We start from the raw sequence: 16,490 nt of genomic DNA, 5'->3' as shown, positions 1-16,490 counted from the left end.
AGCTAGGTGTTTTCTGCGTGGCAGAGGTGGTGAGTGGTCGCTGCACTCCCCTGACAAGTAAGATGCTACTTACCCAGTATGCATCTGTTCTTGGCATGTAGAGCTGTAGAATCTCAAGCTTTGCATAAGATCGCCATCTAGGGTTGGGTCAGGATGTTTGCACTTTGTTTTTCTGGAAGATGTTTTCCCTAATCACGAGGTAGGGGACTCCTCCTTTAGGTGATTGTGTGCATGGCCATCGACTCCATCTTCAGATTGTTTTCCACAGAGGGTGAGAGAATGGAGTAGTAGTAAAGAATAGAGATGTCCATGCGCAAGTATGTTTAGTAAATCAGAAAACTACAGCAGTTACAGGTACACGGGGAGTTGGGTGGGCGCATGAGATTCTACAGCTCTACATGCCAAAAACAGATGCATACTGGGTAAGTAGCATTTTCCGTTTGAGCCATGCGAGCTGTAGATCACATGCTTTGCATAGACTATACTATTAACCATGAGTTCAATGGGCACCTTAGACCAGCAATTCGAAGGCGCCTCAGATTTATTCAAATTGACCAGTCCTAATTTCAGAAATACACACTAGGCGGACATTATCTCTTTTTCAAGGCTGATATGTCTTGTCCTGCCTGTGAGTGAGTAATGGTGTTACACAATTATCTGGGTATTGCCTGGAAAGGGGAAGAATTAAACTAATTCCTTTATGGTACCCCCCCTGTTCAAGATACCCCGCACTCAAAAAGTCTTTACTTTTTGAGTGCAGGGTATTTTGAACAGGGGGGTGCCGAATGCGTATTTCTGAAATTAGGACTGGTCAATTTGTGCTCCTTTATGTTTTGGTTTATGAATTTTTCACTTCAATGTTTTTCTGTCATTGTTACACAAATCTATTGTGTTGTATATATTGAATTTGAGTATGTGTTAAAATGAGCTTTATATGTCGCTATTCCAACTAAGTGTTATCCATTCTCAGATGTGCACAAATGAGTTTGATTGTTTTTTTATATAAAATATTATAAATTAAGCTGAATGAAGCAGAGGCGCCTTCGAATTGCTGGTCTAAGGTGCCCATTGAACTCATGGTTAATAGTCTTCTAGACATATCGTTTTGTTTTCAATTAGTATAGTGGTCCAGTCCAGGCAGCTAAGGATCCAAGCCTTGCTTGTTTATTGCATAGACCAAACAGCAGTCTTCCTGAAGCGGTGGCTAACCTGTAACCGTTGGAGTTGTCTGAAATAACGATTTAAGTAATGCTTGACCCATATTAGCTTGTTGTCTTGCTAACACATCTACACAATAGTATTTGGTGAATGTGTATGGTGTGGACCATGTTGCAGCTTTGCATATATCAGTATTAGGAATATTTCCTAAGAAAGCCATTGTAGTCCCTAACTTGCGAGTGGAATGTGCTCTGGGGGTACTGTGAGAGTCCTTTTGGCTTTTTGATAACAAATCTGAATAGAGTTGTTTAGTTTTATGAAATGATTTTGTTCTTTCAGTGTAATACAAAAGAGCTCTCTGACATCTAAGGTATGTAAAACTGGTTATGCAACAGAGTCCTGTTGAGGTAATTCAACCAACTGTTTGATGTGAAATGCAGATACAAGCTTAGGCAGGAATTTAGGGCTGGTACGAAGAACTACTTTATCTTTGTGTAACTGGAAAAAGGGTTCTTCTATGTTAGTGCCTGTAGTTCACCCACTCTCCTCAATGAAGTGATTGCAATGAGGAAAGCTGTTTTCCAAGTAAGGAATTGTAGTTCACATTTGTGCATGGGTTCAAATGGCGAGCCTTGTGAGGACTATGTTAAGATTCCATACTGGGGCAGGTGGAAGTTTTGGCGGTATTACCCTTTTTAGCCCTTCCATGAATGCTTTGATGACAGGCACTCGAAATAGCGATAACTGTTGCCTATTTTGAAGGTAAGCTGCTATGGCAGCCAGATGCAGTCTGATGGATGCATAGGCCAATGCTGACTGCTGCAAATGTAATAGATAGCACAGAATGTTCTGTATGGAAACATCAAGAGTGTTGATATGATTGTTATTGCAATAGATAACAAAAAGCTTCAATTTGGCTGCGTAGCAGGCTCTTGTGGTAGGCTTTCTGGCCTCTCTAATAACGTTCATACAGTCTGGTGGAAGGTTGAGCTAACCAAACTGACTTCAGGAGCCAGATCGCAAGGTTCAGCTGTTCGGGATCTGGGTGTCTGATTTCTCCATGGCTCTGTGTGAGGAGACTGGGAGTTAAATGTAATTTTTGGTGTGGTACCAGAGAGTTCCAACAGGGCTGTGAACCATGGTTGACGTGCCCATGTTGGCGCGATTAGTATTAGCATGAGTGATGTTTGCCTGAGTTTCCGAACCACTTATGGCAATGAGTGGGAAGAGGCAGAAAAGCGCAGGCAAATATCCCTGACCAGTTCATCCATAGAGCACTGCCTTTGGACAACAGGTGTGGATACCTGGAGACTAAGCTTTGGCATTTTGCGTTTTCGGTGGTGCAAACAGGTCTATGTAAGGGACTCGCCAGGCTTGAAAGTATGGTTGGAGAACTTGAGGGTGAAGTTCACACTTGTGTATCTGATAACTTTGCCTGCTGAGGAAATCCGCAATTTGATTGTCGACTCCTGGGAGATATTCTGCTAGGAGATAAATGTTGTGGTGTATCGCCCACCTCCAGATGTCTTGTGCTAAGTGGGACAGTTGGAGAGAGTGTTTCCCCCCTGCCTCAGTATGTAATACATAGCTGTCATGTTGCCGGTTCAGAATAGTACAACTTTGGCAGACAGGTGATCTTCAAAGGCTGTGAGCGCTAGAAAGATTGCCATGAATTCCAAATGATTGATGTGAAGCAACCTTGACTGTCGGCACCACCGCCCTTGCACTGTGTGTTGTTGAAGATGAGCTCCCCAGCCAGTAAGGGATGCGTCCGCTGCTAGTACTGTCTGTGGAATCGGGTCTATGAACGATTTCCCTTTTGACAGGCTTTGTGTGTTCCACCATTGCAGAGAGCGAGGAGTACGGCCGCTTACCAACACTAGATCGGTTAATGTACCTTGTGACTGATTCCACTGGCTGGCTACACACTCAAAGTGGACGCATGTGTAACCTGGCGTGGGAAACTACCATGATGCAAGATGCCATCATTCCCAGCAGTTGCATAAATACTCGAGCTGGAAGTGACCGATTGGGTTGAAATTTCATAATGAGCGCCTGCTTGCTGCGAATTCTGGCTGCACTGGGATATGCTAGAGCCTTTTGAGTGTCTAGAGTGCCTCCTAGGTAATCCTGAGCTTTGTTTGGCTGAATATGTGATTTTAATACATTGACTGAGAACCCTAGCTGTTGAAGTAGCTGAATGGTTACTGAAGTGTGCTTGCCACATTGCTGATATGTGCCGACTTTGATGAGCCAGTCGTCCAGATAGGGAAAGACATGTATGCTTTGTCTTCTGAGATGCGCAGCTACTACCGCCAGACATTTTGTGAAGACTCTGGGGGCAGTGGTGACTCCGAATGGGAGCACCTTGAATTGGTAATGTTGACCTGCTACTACAAACCTGAGAAATTTGGTTGGATTGGAATATGAAAGTAGGCGTCTTAAATCTAGAGTAGAAAGAAAATCGCCTTTTTGCAGAAGAGGCAGTATCTGTTGCAATGTTACCATGTGAAAGTGGTCTGACCGTATGTAAAGATTGAGTTCTCTGAGATCCAATATGGGTCTGAAAGAGCCATCCTTTTTTGGAATTAGAAAGTAAAAGGAGTACACGCCCGACCCTTGATGTTACGGTGGTATGGGCTCTATGGCTTGTTTGAGTAACAGGGATTGTAATTCTTGTTTGAGAAGGTCTAGGTGATCCTGTGAAAGTCTGTGTGACCTTGGGGGAATGTTTGGAGGAGTGTTGATGAACTCCAGGCAGTAACCAGAACGGATAATTTGGAGAACCCATTTGTCAGTTATTGAATGCCACTTTGGTTGAAATTGTGACACTCGTCCCGCTGCAGGTGTTAAGTGCTCAGGGGGGGGTGGATTTGGGGGGGTGGGGGGGGGGACTACGTGCAAGTCACTGTTTTGTATTGGAGGGTGAGGTACGTGTATTGGAACCTCTACCTCTACCCTTGCCATTATTACCTCTGTAAGTGCCTCGAAAGAATCCCTTGGAACCTGAGGGTTGGTTATTGCCCTTATAGGTGGACGCAGTGTCAGAAGAAGTATTTTTAGACCCTGCTCGATAGGAGCGACAAAAGGAACCACGCCCTTGTGGAGACTGCAGGGTTCCCACGGATTTAGCCACTTCAGTATCCTTCATTTTATCCAGTGAAGTGTCTACCACCGGTCCAAAAAGGTGTTCCTTGTCCTTCCAGTTTAAACCCTGATATGCGCAGCCAGGCGTGTCTTCTTAAAAGAATACTAGTGTTCACCACTCTGGCAGATGTATCAGCAGCATCTAGGGAGCATCTAATTCATTAGAAATTGATTGTCCCTCACGAACCAGGTCTTGCGCTTTGGATTTATGTTCCTGAGGAAGAAATTGGATAAGTTGTTCCATCTCATCCTAGTGTGCGCGGTCATAGCATGCTAGCAACACCTGTGTATTGGAAATACACCAGACGTTAGCAGCCTGTGAGGCTATCCTTTTCCCTGAGGCATCAAGGAGTTTAGACTCTTTGTCTGGGGGTGTTGCGTCTCCGGTAGTCTGGGAGTTTGCCCTTTTACGTGCATTCACAACTACTAATGAATCTAATGGTAGTTGACCCTTTACGTAGACTGGATCTGATGGAGCAGGCTTGTCTTTATCTACCCTAGGGGTAAGGATACGTGCTCCAACATGATCCTTAAAAATGTTGTCAACGTGTCTGGTCATGCCTTTCAACATGGGCAACATGAGTGTACACTTGTGTGTTGTGTAGTGTCTCAAAAAGGAAGTCCTCTTCAAGGGATTCTCTGTGTAGCGGGACTCCTTGGCAAGTGGCAGACCTACTTAAGTCAACAACTCCTACTCTGTCGTCTGGTGGAGAGGGTTTGGTAGGATACATGTCTGGGCCGTTGTCAGGGGGAGAATCAATATTATAGTTGTCCCACACATCTCCAGGCTGATCGTCATTATTATCCCCATCACCCTGATTGTCAGGTGTGTGTGTGGTGGTGATTGCTCAGGTGAAGTTGGCACAGGTATAGTCTGGGGTAGAGAAGGTGAAGAAAGAGGAAGAGGCGGAGGGGAAGGATTTGTCCCGACAGATCTCTTCTTCAATGGCATGTGGTATTCCTCTTCTGTAGCACCACCTCTCTTTAAAGTCACTTTAGTGGTGATATGTCCAGTCTTTGGGTGTATAACCAGAACTTTTTGTTTCGGATCCGGTTTGTCGAGCGGATCACCGAAAACATGCTTTTTAGGTGACTTAGGCATGTCCTTATGTTTCGGCTCCGAATGTTTCGGTGCAGATGGTTTCTTGGCATGAGTTTTTGAATCCGAAGTTTGTTTCGGTGCCGACGGAGAGTGTTCGGTGCCAGACTTTCTTCGGGTCCGAAGCTTTTGGCTCGGAGCCAGATTTGGCATGGGGCTTTTCGGAGCCGGGAGACTTTTTACTAGACTTCGGTGCCGAGCCCGAAGGTGGGGCTTCGGAAGCTTGTTCTTGGCGCCCACCAGGGCCCGAAGGCGCAGGTTGGTCCGACGCTTTTTTCCTCAGTGGAAGGTGGAGCGAGGTAGGGACTGTACTCATGGTACGTTGTCCATGTGGGATGTCTTTATCCTCGTCGGAGCTGTGTTTGGAAATGAAGAGGTCTTCCTGTTCCTCATCGGCTCCGATGGGCTCGCCGCCTTCCTCCTCGTCCGACTGAGGTCCGAAAAGGTCCGGAATGGAGCCTGTTTGGTGTCTTTGCATGTCGCATCGTCGGGCCAGACGATCGCGAAGTGTCTTTTTGGAGCGGAAAGCTCAACACACGTCACAGTGGTCTTCTCTGTTGTCGGGTGACAAACACAAGTTGCACACCTGGTGTGAGTCGGTGCACGGGTATTTTGCGTGGCTCCGAGGACAGAACTTCAAAGGAGTTCGCTCCATCGACAGCGAGTCGAACCAGGGGCTAGGCCCGGCGGCCTACCACGGGCTCTCCAATTGAAATGGTCTTTAGAAGTCACGGTCCGCAAAGAAAGGGGAACGCGATCGGAAACAATACTGTCGAGTGTTAAGTGATACGTGCCTCGAAGGATCGATGTCGAACCGGAGCGTATCGAGTTACATCTGAACCCGATGGCGGAAAAAACTATCTGAAGATGGAGTCAATGGCCATGCGCACTATCACCTAAGGGAGGAGTCCCCTACCTCGTGACTAGGGAAAACGTCTTCTAGAAAAACAAAGTGCATACATCCGGACCCAACACTAGATGGCGATCTTATGCAAAGCATGTGATCACAGCTCACTTGCTTCGAACAAAAAGTTCTTCATTAGCTATTCGTTCTCAGGCCAAAGCTGGTTTGCACTGTGCTTCAGTGTGAAAGGCATGTTATGAGACAGACTTACTATAACTAGATACCCATACCACATCTCATCTAGAGGGGTAAGAGCACCTACCCATTCTACTCACCCTAGGTCAGATAAAGGATAGAGGTATGTGGAGGACTTAGCACTGTGTGGAGCAGCCTGTCTGGAGGGGCTCTCCCAGCTCATTACGGTCTTCGATCTCATAGAAGCTAAAGAGGCAATGATACCTGGCATCAGAGCATGTCATCTCTAAGCCAAAAATGCCAGGTTTAGCAAGACTTAATGGAGGCAATGGGACAAAGCAAAAAAGGGTGCAGGGGTGATGGCACTCCAGCAGTAGAACAGGATACCCTTCACACCAGTGGAACAGTGGTGAGGAGATGGTGCGATGCTTAAATTAGAAAAGAGTTAAGTCAGAAATTGGGATGGTGGATGAGGTCTTGTTCAGTACAAGACCATCCACACTACTATTTCTGGAGAGCCGCAGGTACGGACCCAAGATCTAAGCTAGTTGAACAAGTTACTTACCTCCGGTAACGATATATCTGTAAGAAACATTAGTTAGATAGATTCCTCACTTTAGAATATCCCCAGGCGTCAGGCTGGATCCGGAAAGATCTTTAGTCAGCAATACCCTTGCGCGTCGCTAGGCGTCGTCTGCGGCTCTGCGTCAGTCGTCGTGATCGCCGGGATGACTGAGTACTTAGACACCGCACTCGCGCGCTGACGTCAGTTCATGTACATAGCTTTCTGCGCCAGGAACGCAGAGCCATGCAAGAGGCCGACACTGGTGCCAAAAATTTTAGGGCCCCGATAGGGATGACCTCAACCCTAGATATCGGTTCGCAGAACGGGGAGGATGGGTGGGGCGGTGAGGAATCTAATGTTTCTTTACAGATATATCGTTACCAAATGTAAGTAACTTGTTCATCTGAAAGAGACACGTTAGTTAGATTCCTCACCTTAGAATAAATACACCAGAAATACCAACCCCGGTGGTGGGTCTGCGAACCAAGATCACACCAGAAAGTCCTGGAGAACAGAACGGCCAAAGAAGCCGTCTCCCTGGACTTGGCTGTCCAGGCAATAATGTTTGGCAAACGTGTGCAGCGAGGCCCACGTTGCTGCCTGACAAATGTCCTGCAAGGGGACTCCCCGGCCCAGGGCAGTGGTCGCCGCTGTGGCCCGAGTGGAATGGGCCCTCACCCCTACAGGAGGTTCCTTTTTAGCTAAGGAATAACAGGCCTTGATACACAAAACAACCCACCAAGAGATGGTTCGCTTGTGCATAGCCAACAAAGAGTTGGTCGTCCACCCAGAACCCCAAATCCCACTGAGGCATTACGAAAGGGACAGGAGGAAACATGTGAGTAATGCCCTTAAATAATCGAGAAACAACCGGGGATTTGAAAAGAGAAGGCTGATCAGGAAGCCGTAAGAAAGCAGAAATAGCTGAAAGATATCCATTGAGGGTGCCCAGAGCAGAGCCCTGCTGGGCCAGGGAAAGAAGAAAGAGGAGAACCTCGGAAAAAAAGGCGGAAAGGGGATCCACAGCCTTTGCTGTGCACCATGCCACAAATTTGTTCCACCTGCAGGCGTATACAGATTTTGTGGAGGGACGCCTGGCTACCAGAATAACATTACAGACTTCAGGAGGCAAGGTAAATGACATCAACTGCCGCCGCTCAATCTCCACGCATGGAGGTGGAGGCTGGACAGGTTCGGGTGGAGGACCATCCCCTGCTGCTGCGACAGAAGGTCCTCCTGAAGAGCAATCGGATCAGGGGATCGAGCGATAGACTGAGTAGCTCGAGATACCAGTATCTTCGTGCCCAATCCGAAGCCACCAAGATGACTTGGGCCCGGTCGCGCCTGATCTTCTTCAGCACTCTGGGCAGAAGTGGTATAGGCGGAAAGGCGTACAACAGACCGCAACTCCACTCGCGACGAAAAAGCATCTCCGAGCGAGTGCCGCCTTGGAAACTCCAACACGCAGAACTGCTGAAATTGCGCGTTCTCTTTGGATGGCGAATAGATCTAACCAAGACTCTCCCCACTGCCGAATGAGGCCTTGCGCCACGTCAGAGTTTAGACGCCATTCGTGATCCATCATGCACCGGTGGCTGAGTTTGCCCGCCAGATGGTGAACCACCAGGGTGATGCCCTGATGTTCCAGCCATGTCCAGAGGCGCAGAGCCTCCTGACAAAGGGTCCACGACCCCACCCCGCCCTGTTTGTTGCAATACCACATAGCGGCGGTTTTGTCTGTGAACACCTGCACTACCCTTCCCCGGACAGAGGGAAGGAATGCCTTCAGTGCAAGCCGGATCGCCCTCAGCTCCAGAAGGTTCATATGGAGCCGGGACTCCGCCGGAGACCAGAGGCCTCTGATCTCCGCCTCTCCCATGTGGCCCCCCCATCCCAGGAGGGACGCATCTGTCACCACTATGTGCTCCGGCTGGGGTAGGGAGAGGGATCTGCCACTGACCCAATCGCGGTCCGTGAGCCACCACTGCAACGGTCTTGCAGTGCCCTCCGAGATCAAGTCATGGTCGGACAGGTTGCCCCGATGCTGGGCCCACTGAAACTTCAGGGCCCACTGCAGAGCCCGCCTCCGCCATCTGGCGTGATGCACCAACAGGATGCAGGAGGCCATCAGACCCAGAAGCCGCAGCACCAACCTGACCGAAACGCAGGATAGAGGTTGAAAGATGGGAATAAGAGCCTGAATATCCCGGATCGCTGTTCCGGAGGGTAGACCCGGAACAGCGCCGAGTCCAGAACCGCTCCAATGAAGAGGAGCTTCTGGGAGGAACTCAGATGCAACTTCGGCACATTGATGGAGAACCCCAGCAAATGCAAGAGGTCGGCCGTAGTCTGGAGGTGGGAGACGACTGCCTGGGGCGAGCCCGCCTTCAACAAACAGTCGTTGAGATAGGGGAAGACTGGAACCCCTAATCTGCGCAGGTGAGCAGCGACCACCGCCATCACATTCGTGAACACCCGAGGGGCACTGGTGAGGCCGAAGGGGAGCACGGTAAACTGAAAATGCTTGTGGCCTACCGTGAACCGCAGGTAACGCCGGTGGGCCGGCAGGATGGGGATGTGGTAATAAGCGTCCTGCAAGTCCTACGCTACCATCCAGTCTCCAGGGTTTAGGGCAGCCAGAACCTGAGCTAAGGTGAGCATCTTGAACCTCTCCTTCCGGAGGAAGGCGTTGACACTCCTGAGGTCCAAGATAGGGCGTAGGCCCCCTTTGCCCTTCTTGGGAACCAGAAAGTAGTGGGAATAACCCCGACCTAATTCTAGGCCAGGATCGCGCTCGAAGGCCCCCTTGGCCAAGAGGGCTGTAACTTCCTCCTGCAGAAGTTTCAAGTGATCCCCCGACATGCAGTGGTACTGCGGTGGCATGGCTGGAGGAGTCGCCTCGAAGGGGAGGGAATAGCCCCTTCGGACGATTTGCAGCACCCACCTGTCCAATGTGATAGTACGCCAGTGGAGCAGGTGATGGCGAACTCTTGCCTCCCACTGGCATGGAATGGGCATGAAAGCTCCGACTAGGAGGGCTTTGAGGCGGATGCTGCCGGGGTAGATGTGGACGGACCGGCTCGTTGTCCCCCTGCACCACCTCGGCGGATTCCATGTCCGCAACCGCGTTGAAGCTGGTTCTGTGGCCTGTGGCTAGACGGACATGAGGGGCCACCCCTTCCTTGGCCACGAAAGGGATGAAAAGCGGAAGTCTGTCGGCGCGGGCCGAGAGGCCCAAGGACTTAGCCGTAGCTCTGGAGTCCTTAAAGCGCTCCAGCACACTGTCCGCTTTGTCGCCAAAAAGGCGACTGCCATCGAAGGGCATGTCAATGAGGGTGCCCTGGACATCCCCAGAGAAACTCGTGGACCTCAGCCAGGCGTGGCGACGAATTGCCACCGTGGTCGCCATTGCCCTGCCTAGCGAGTCCGTTGTGTCCAGTCCACATCAGATTGCATGCCGTGCCGTATCCCGCCCCCTCGGCAAGAGCCTGGGCGGGCTGTGTCCGGGCCTCCTCCGGACACTGGGGCAGCACGTCCTCCACCGTATCCCACAGAGAGTGGGAGTAACGGTCCAAAAGGCACGCGGTGTTGATAGACCGCAACCCCAAACTAAGAGAGGAGAACAGTTTCTTCCCAAACTGTTCCAACCTTTTGGATTCCCGATCCGGGGGAACGGACAGGAAGGAGGTCTGGGAGGTAGAGGCCTGGATAACCAGGCTCTCGGGCGTGGGGTGCATCGACAGAAAATTGGGGTCGCCCGGTGGTGCCGGGCCACATTCCGGTCCACAGGAGGAACTGTGGAGGGCTTGGACCAGGTGCCCTTCAGAACGTCAACCAGTGCCTCACTGAACTGCAGCAGAGGCTCCGAGGAGCTTGCTGACGGTTGAAGCACTTCAGTGAGGAGATTAGTCCTCACGGCCACAGCAGGCAGCTCCAGACCAAGGGCTTCGGCCGCCTTGCGCAGCACCACAGAGAATGTAGCACCTTCCTCCGAAGCCACGGACGGAGGAGAGATGAAGCCAGTGTCAGGGGAGGTATCAAGACCACTGGCATCCCCAAGTTCATCTGCCCAGTCCTGAGATAACTGGCCTTGCCGAGCCAGAGGGTCCTCAGACCCCTCCCAGTCGTCTCCGTCATCCGATTCCTGGTACACAGGTGGAAGGATCGGAGCCGGGCGGAAGATGAACCTGTCACCAATCGACGTCGGATGCGGCGCCGCTCTGACGCCAGGCCCGGACCGGGACTAAACCGGGGAACGGCGTCGCCCGAAGGCAGCACCGGAGGGGTCTGCGCCGGCGGAGGGGTCGTAAGGTCGACCAGCGTCGACCGGGATCCAGGCCTGGATCCCACGGGGGCCTGCGGCGTCGGGACCAGAGTCGACAACGGCGCTGGGGCCGGAGCCGCCAGCTCGCTAGGCCTCCCAGTCGAGCCTGCGGGGCCCGATGGCGCGCCGGCAGGCGATGACGGCGGAGCTAGGGTCCTCATGGCCACGAGGAAGTCCCTGATCTCCGCCAGGGCCGCGTCAGACCCAGGGACCGGAGGGTATGGGTTCGAACGGGACGCCTGCGGCTCCGACGGAGCCGCGGCGGTGGTGCCACCCGAGCCCTCAGCCGAGTCGCGCAACCGGCGAGGGGAGCCAGAAGAGCGATGTCGACTTCTTGCTGTGCTTCGACTTACCGGAGCGCGAAGACTTTGACCTCGGCATCGTGGTCGGCCCCAAGGTATAGAGGCACCGGCGGTGGGGATCCGTAACCGACATCAGTCGGTGATAGGCGTCACAAGCTTTGAAGCCAGGCATCCCTATCGGCACCAGAGTCGAGGTCGACTAAAAATGGAACCAAGAGTTCAAAAAAGTTTAGTCAAAAAGTGACTAAAAGGGTATGCTCTTCCAGGAGCTGCGCTTACTGGCGCAGAAAAAAGAACTGACGTCAGCGCGCAAGGGCGGCGTCTAAGTACTCCGACAACATCATCCCGGCGATCACGACGCCGACGACGGACGCGGAGACGCAGACGACGCCTAGCGACGCGCAAGGGTATTGCTGACGAAAAATCTTTCCGGATCCAGCCTGACGCCTGGGGATATTCTAAGGTGAAGAATCTAACGTGTTTCTTTCAGATTTGTAGGGTTCCAGGTGTGGCAGTAACATATGGATGAACCCAACTTTGCCAGGGAAAAGTAGTCAAAGGTGAGAGAGAAAGTCCAAGTGGTCAGTGATGAGGGAGATCTATTTGTTGAACTTCCTTTCTAATAAGAGCAAATTTGTTCAGTGGGTGCAACGTAGGACACAAAAGCTGCACATACTACTCCACTTAAAAACAGCGGCTTCAGATCACAGCTCACATTCATGAAGCTAACATAGCAGTTTGATTTGTATACATCCAACCAACAACTGCCATGTTTGAGTGGTCACTTACCTCATCATCCCCCTTGTATGGGGTGGACCCTTTGCCCCCTGCAATGCTGATGCCCAAGCCCCCGGTCTGACGCAGGATAGAGAGAGTCAACTGGAAACGGAAATAAGAATCAATTACTGACGGATTTATTAAAATGCTGTTTTACAAGTAATGTTGTGAGAGTTACAGGGAGAAGGAAAGGACTATTTCATCCGCAGTAGTTTGTGTGCTCACTGGAAAGGACCTAATATATGAAAAACAAATACCCTCTTCACTGCCCTATAAACAAACATAGTTGGCATTTATATAAACTCAGCAACATTTGGAGGTCTCGCCTACAGACCGCTTAAGTCAGTCTGTAGTCATACACTTATGTACAAATACCAATGCTTAGAGTGGGCTTTGGATCAGCCGGTTGCATATCATTTGTTGACAATCTTGTCAATCTCATTTGAATGCTTCCAATCTGATCATATTTCTTAATGATCTTGTATTGCCCCTCACCTTGAGCATAGCTTCTTTACCGCCCTTCTGCCTGAATGACTTGTATTCTTCCATAGCACACATCAGAGAACTACTTTTGACTTTTTCTTTGAGCAATCCATGAGATTGCAAGTATTCTCTCCCATATGTGCTACTTTACTCTCATATCACTCCACTCTCCGTCTTGCTCCGCACCCCTCCGAGTTTATCCATAAAAGCACAGTAATGGTTAAATTTCAGGTTTGACTAAAGAGCAGACTATCTGTTTATTCTTATATTTAACCTGCCTTCCACATGTTGGCACAAAAAAAGGCAGCGGACAGCCGCTGCATTCACTCAGCCTGTTTTTGAGGCAGAAGATATACGGAGATTGAATGGACAGATGTCTCTTCTCTCAGAGGCCCATAAATCTGCTCTCTGGTCTACTGCAAAGCACTAAATGGCGCAACCATTTGCATCCGTTGCCAACTCATGTGATAAGTAAATGGCAAGCATTTTTTTTTAAATGTAGATACTTCGTCATACAACTATTATGCTCTTTTAAGCACTTGAGACTTGCCCTTCATGTTATTTTTAAACTATATCACAATAACAAAATCTTTACATTCTGTTCAGTTTCCAGCTCAATATTTGAAAAACAGACCATGCTGTTTATTAAGATTGAAAATACTGGCTTGAATGTTTAGTTTTGAGATACCGCAAGGCAAGTGTTTACTTTTACCTTTAACAATGATTTACAAACAAGCATTACAACGGTGTGACCTTTTGGTATATCTAATGTTTGCTAAATAATAGCCTTCTCTAATAAAGAAATGTTGAATGGATGGCTAGATGGGTGCTAGACTGGGTGACTGGATGGATGGAAAAAGGGGGCTTGTTAGGTGGTGTGTGGTAAAAACAACTTCATTTTGATGGGTTTAATGGCAGATCTCTCCCGCCACCCACAGCTTAGGAGCTAGTATCAGAATGAAGCCAGTTATTGGTGGCTGGGGCCTGAAGAGGGACAGGTGAATTGAAAAGTTTATCCATCTATTAACATTTTATAGACAGATTAACTTTCTACTAATGGCTTGGGCTGAGGAGCCATAGGCCACCAGAGAGTAGCTGTCGTAGTTCTGTGGAACAGGTACCAGTGTCTTGATGAACTTCAATGGCTTTTACGAATGCCAACTAGCATTGTTTGACTAAGTGTGACCCTACATGATCATTAAGGACACTTACGGCGTGAACTGCAACAACAACCTCCATTGACTGCGGGGTCCCTCAGGGCGCATCGCTGAGCCCCACCCTCTTCAATGTTTATATGTCATCTTTGGCTGACATTGGAAGGAAGTGGGGCATCAGCATGTGCTCATATGCGGACGACACGCAGTTAGTGGTGGCCCTAAACGAAAAACCTGAAATTATTAAAACTAAATTACAAGGCTGTCTTGCAGAAATGGCTCAATGGATGCACTCCCACTGCTTGAAGCTAAACGCTGGAAAATCGGAGATTCTCTTATTCGGGGGAGCCAAGCGAATCTGGGACGCCACGTGGTGGCCTCCCACGTTGGGCATGGCCCCTACCCCCAAACAACACGCTAGGAATCTGGGAATTATCATGGATGATGAGCTATCCATGAAAGATCATGTGCGATCCCTTTGTGGCAAGGGTTTCGCCATCTTGAAACTTCTAGTGAGGCTATTTCCATGGATACCGTTGAACTGCAGACGCTCAGTCACCCAAGCCTTACTGGTCAGTCGTCTTGATTACGGGAATGCACTATTTGTAGGGATGAATGAACACCTTTTTTCTCGCCTACAGGTACTGCAAAATGCGGCCGCCAGACTGATTTGCGATAAAGGCAAGTTAGACTCGGCATCAGAATGCCTGAAAACCCTTCACTGGCTCCCTGTGCGCCAGAGGGCCGCATTCAAACTTCTCTGTCATGCCCACAGAGCCCTGCACAAGACCGGTCCCATCATGCTCCAGGACAAAATGGAATTCTACGTACCTACCAGGAACCTACGCTCCACTCTATCAGCACTAGCAAGGACGAAACGCATATATAAAGCCAGAACGGGCGGCCGCTCCTTTTCTTACTTAGCGGTCAAGAGATGGAACGAGCTTCCAGATGATCTCAGACATACCACCAATTACCTCCTGTTCCGTAAAAAGCTGAAAACGCACCTTTTTCCTTCTTTCTACTAATGTCCTTCTGTTATAGCTATCAGCTGTGTCCATCTGGCTTAAGCGCAGTGATATCCCTCGGGATGAGTGTTGCGCTCTACAAATACCATAAATAAATAAATAAAATAAATAAATAAAATAAATAAACAAGTTGATGGATGGAACGCTTGAATTAATCTAAGCCACTGCCAATCACTTTTGTATACTTTAGTTATATGTTGCCGTAAATGGGACGGGGCAACCCAGATGTGGGCTCCGTGCACACTGTCACTGGAACAAAGTTATACCCGGCTGATGAGCCCATAAAGGTGAAACCGGTCCTGGGTTGCTTGTGTTCTGGTTCAGGGAGGACTTGGCTTGGCTGCTTGGGCTGAACTGTTCCCCTTGGAGCAGGGTCGAGACTGATTTGCATATAGCTGGGTCCAAATTGAGGTGGCGTGGTTTCAAAACAATGATGAACTGGGATGCGGTCACGAGTTATCAGCGGCTAGGATTAATTCAAGCAGTCCATCCATCATTTTGTATACCTTTCAAAAGTAAGACCTCTACCTCCTAGTGAAGGATGCATAAGTGGCCTGCTGAAGAGAGGTAATAATGGTTGGGGGGGGGGGCGGGACTATGCAGAGAGGCCTGTTGGAAGGGTAGAGCATACCCCTTTTTCCACGATCTGGAAGGCTCAATGATTGGAAGTTATGTCCTTTCAAGCTTGTGGGAGGGAAGATACCCATACTGCAAATGGTGCCATGTGCTCCGACAAGAGGGACCTACAGCTACTTCTCTGTTGTGGCTGGGGAAAGAAGAGGAGAAGGAAGGAGGGAGGGATGAAGGAGTAAAACTCATCCTCTACCCCTTTTGAGGCCCAGATATTGTTTAAATAATGGGTTCTGTCTGCTTTGGCTCTGGAGGCCTAGGGGCCTAAGAGTGACCTTGCTGTCTTTGAGCCTCAAGGGCCGTATTGGTTTTATCCTGAACAATCTGGAGCCATCAAAGGGAATGTCCTTTAGGGTTTCCTGGACATCAGTGGAGAACCCTACATTTCTTAGCCAGGTGTGATGTTGGAACGTTGCAGATGTACTCATAGCGTGCACTACAGCGTCCGCTGTGTCTACGCCCAACTAAATGACCTGCCTGGCCGCAGCTTGTCCGTCCTGCACCAGCTCTGTTAAATGTTCCGGGAGCAGGGGAATCAACATTTGTTGCATGTGCAAAAGGGCATTGGAGTAGCAGCCAAGTAGGCATGTAGCATTTACTGATTTTAAGGCCATACATTGTGACGAAAATGATTTCTTAGCAAACTATTCAATTTTCTTAGATTTTCTATCCAACAGGGTGGACGGTAATGCACCAAGTTACCGTTTGGAGGAGCATGATGCCTGTACCACCAACTTCTCTGGGGATGAGTGGGTTGACAGAAACCCACTGGGATTGCTGGGTC

At 49.5% G+C, this 16,490-nt stretch overlaps 1 protein-coding gene across 28 annotated transcripts in view; it reads right to left on the bottom strand.

Moving 5' to 3' along the window:
• SCRIB (scribble planar cell polarity protein) overlaps positions 1-16,490 on the bottom strand; it is a 792,600-nt gene that overhangs the window by 404,636 nt on the left and 371,474 nt on the right. For all 28 annotated transcript variants that reach the window (XM_085604619.1, XM_085604607.1, XM_085604621.1 and 25 more), the window contains one exon: positions 12,424-12,513. In XM_085604619.1, coding sequence (XP_085460745.1) covers positions 12,424-12,513 — 90 coding nt within the window. The remainder of the gene's footprint in view (positions 1-12,423; positions 12,514-16,490) is intronic.

The sequence above is a fragment of the Triturus cristatus genome, chromosome 5_1, assembly GCF_964204655.1.
Source record: "Triturus cristatus chromosome 5_1, aTriCri1.1, whole genome shotgun sequence".
Classification (NCBI taxonomy): Eukaryota; Metazoa; Chordata; class Amphibia; order Caudata; family Salamandridae; genus Triturus; species Triturus cristatus.
The sequence above is the reverse complement of the archived record's forward strand: the minus strand, read 5'-3'. Positions and strand labels throughout refer to the sequence as shown.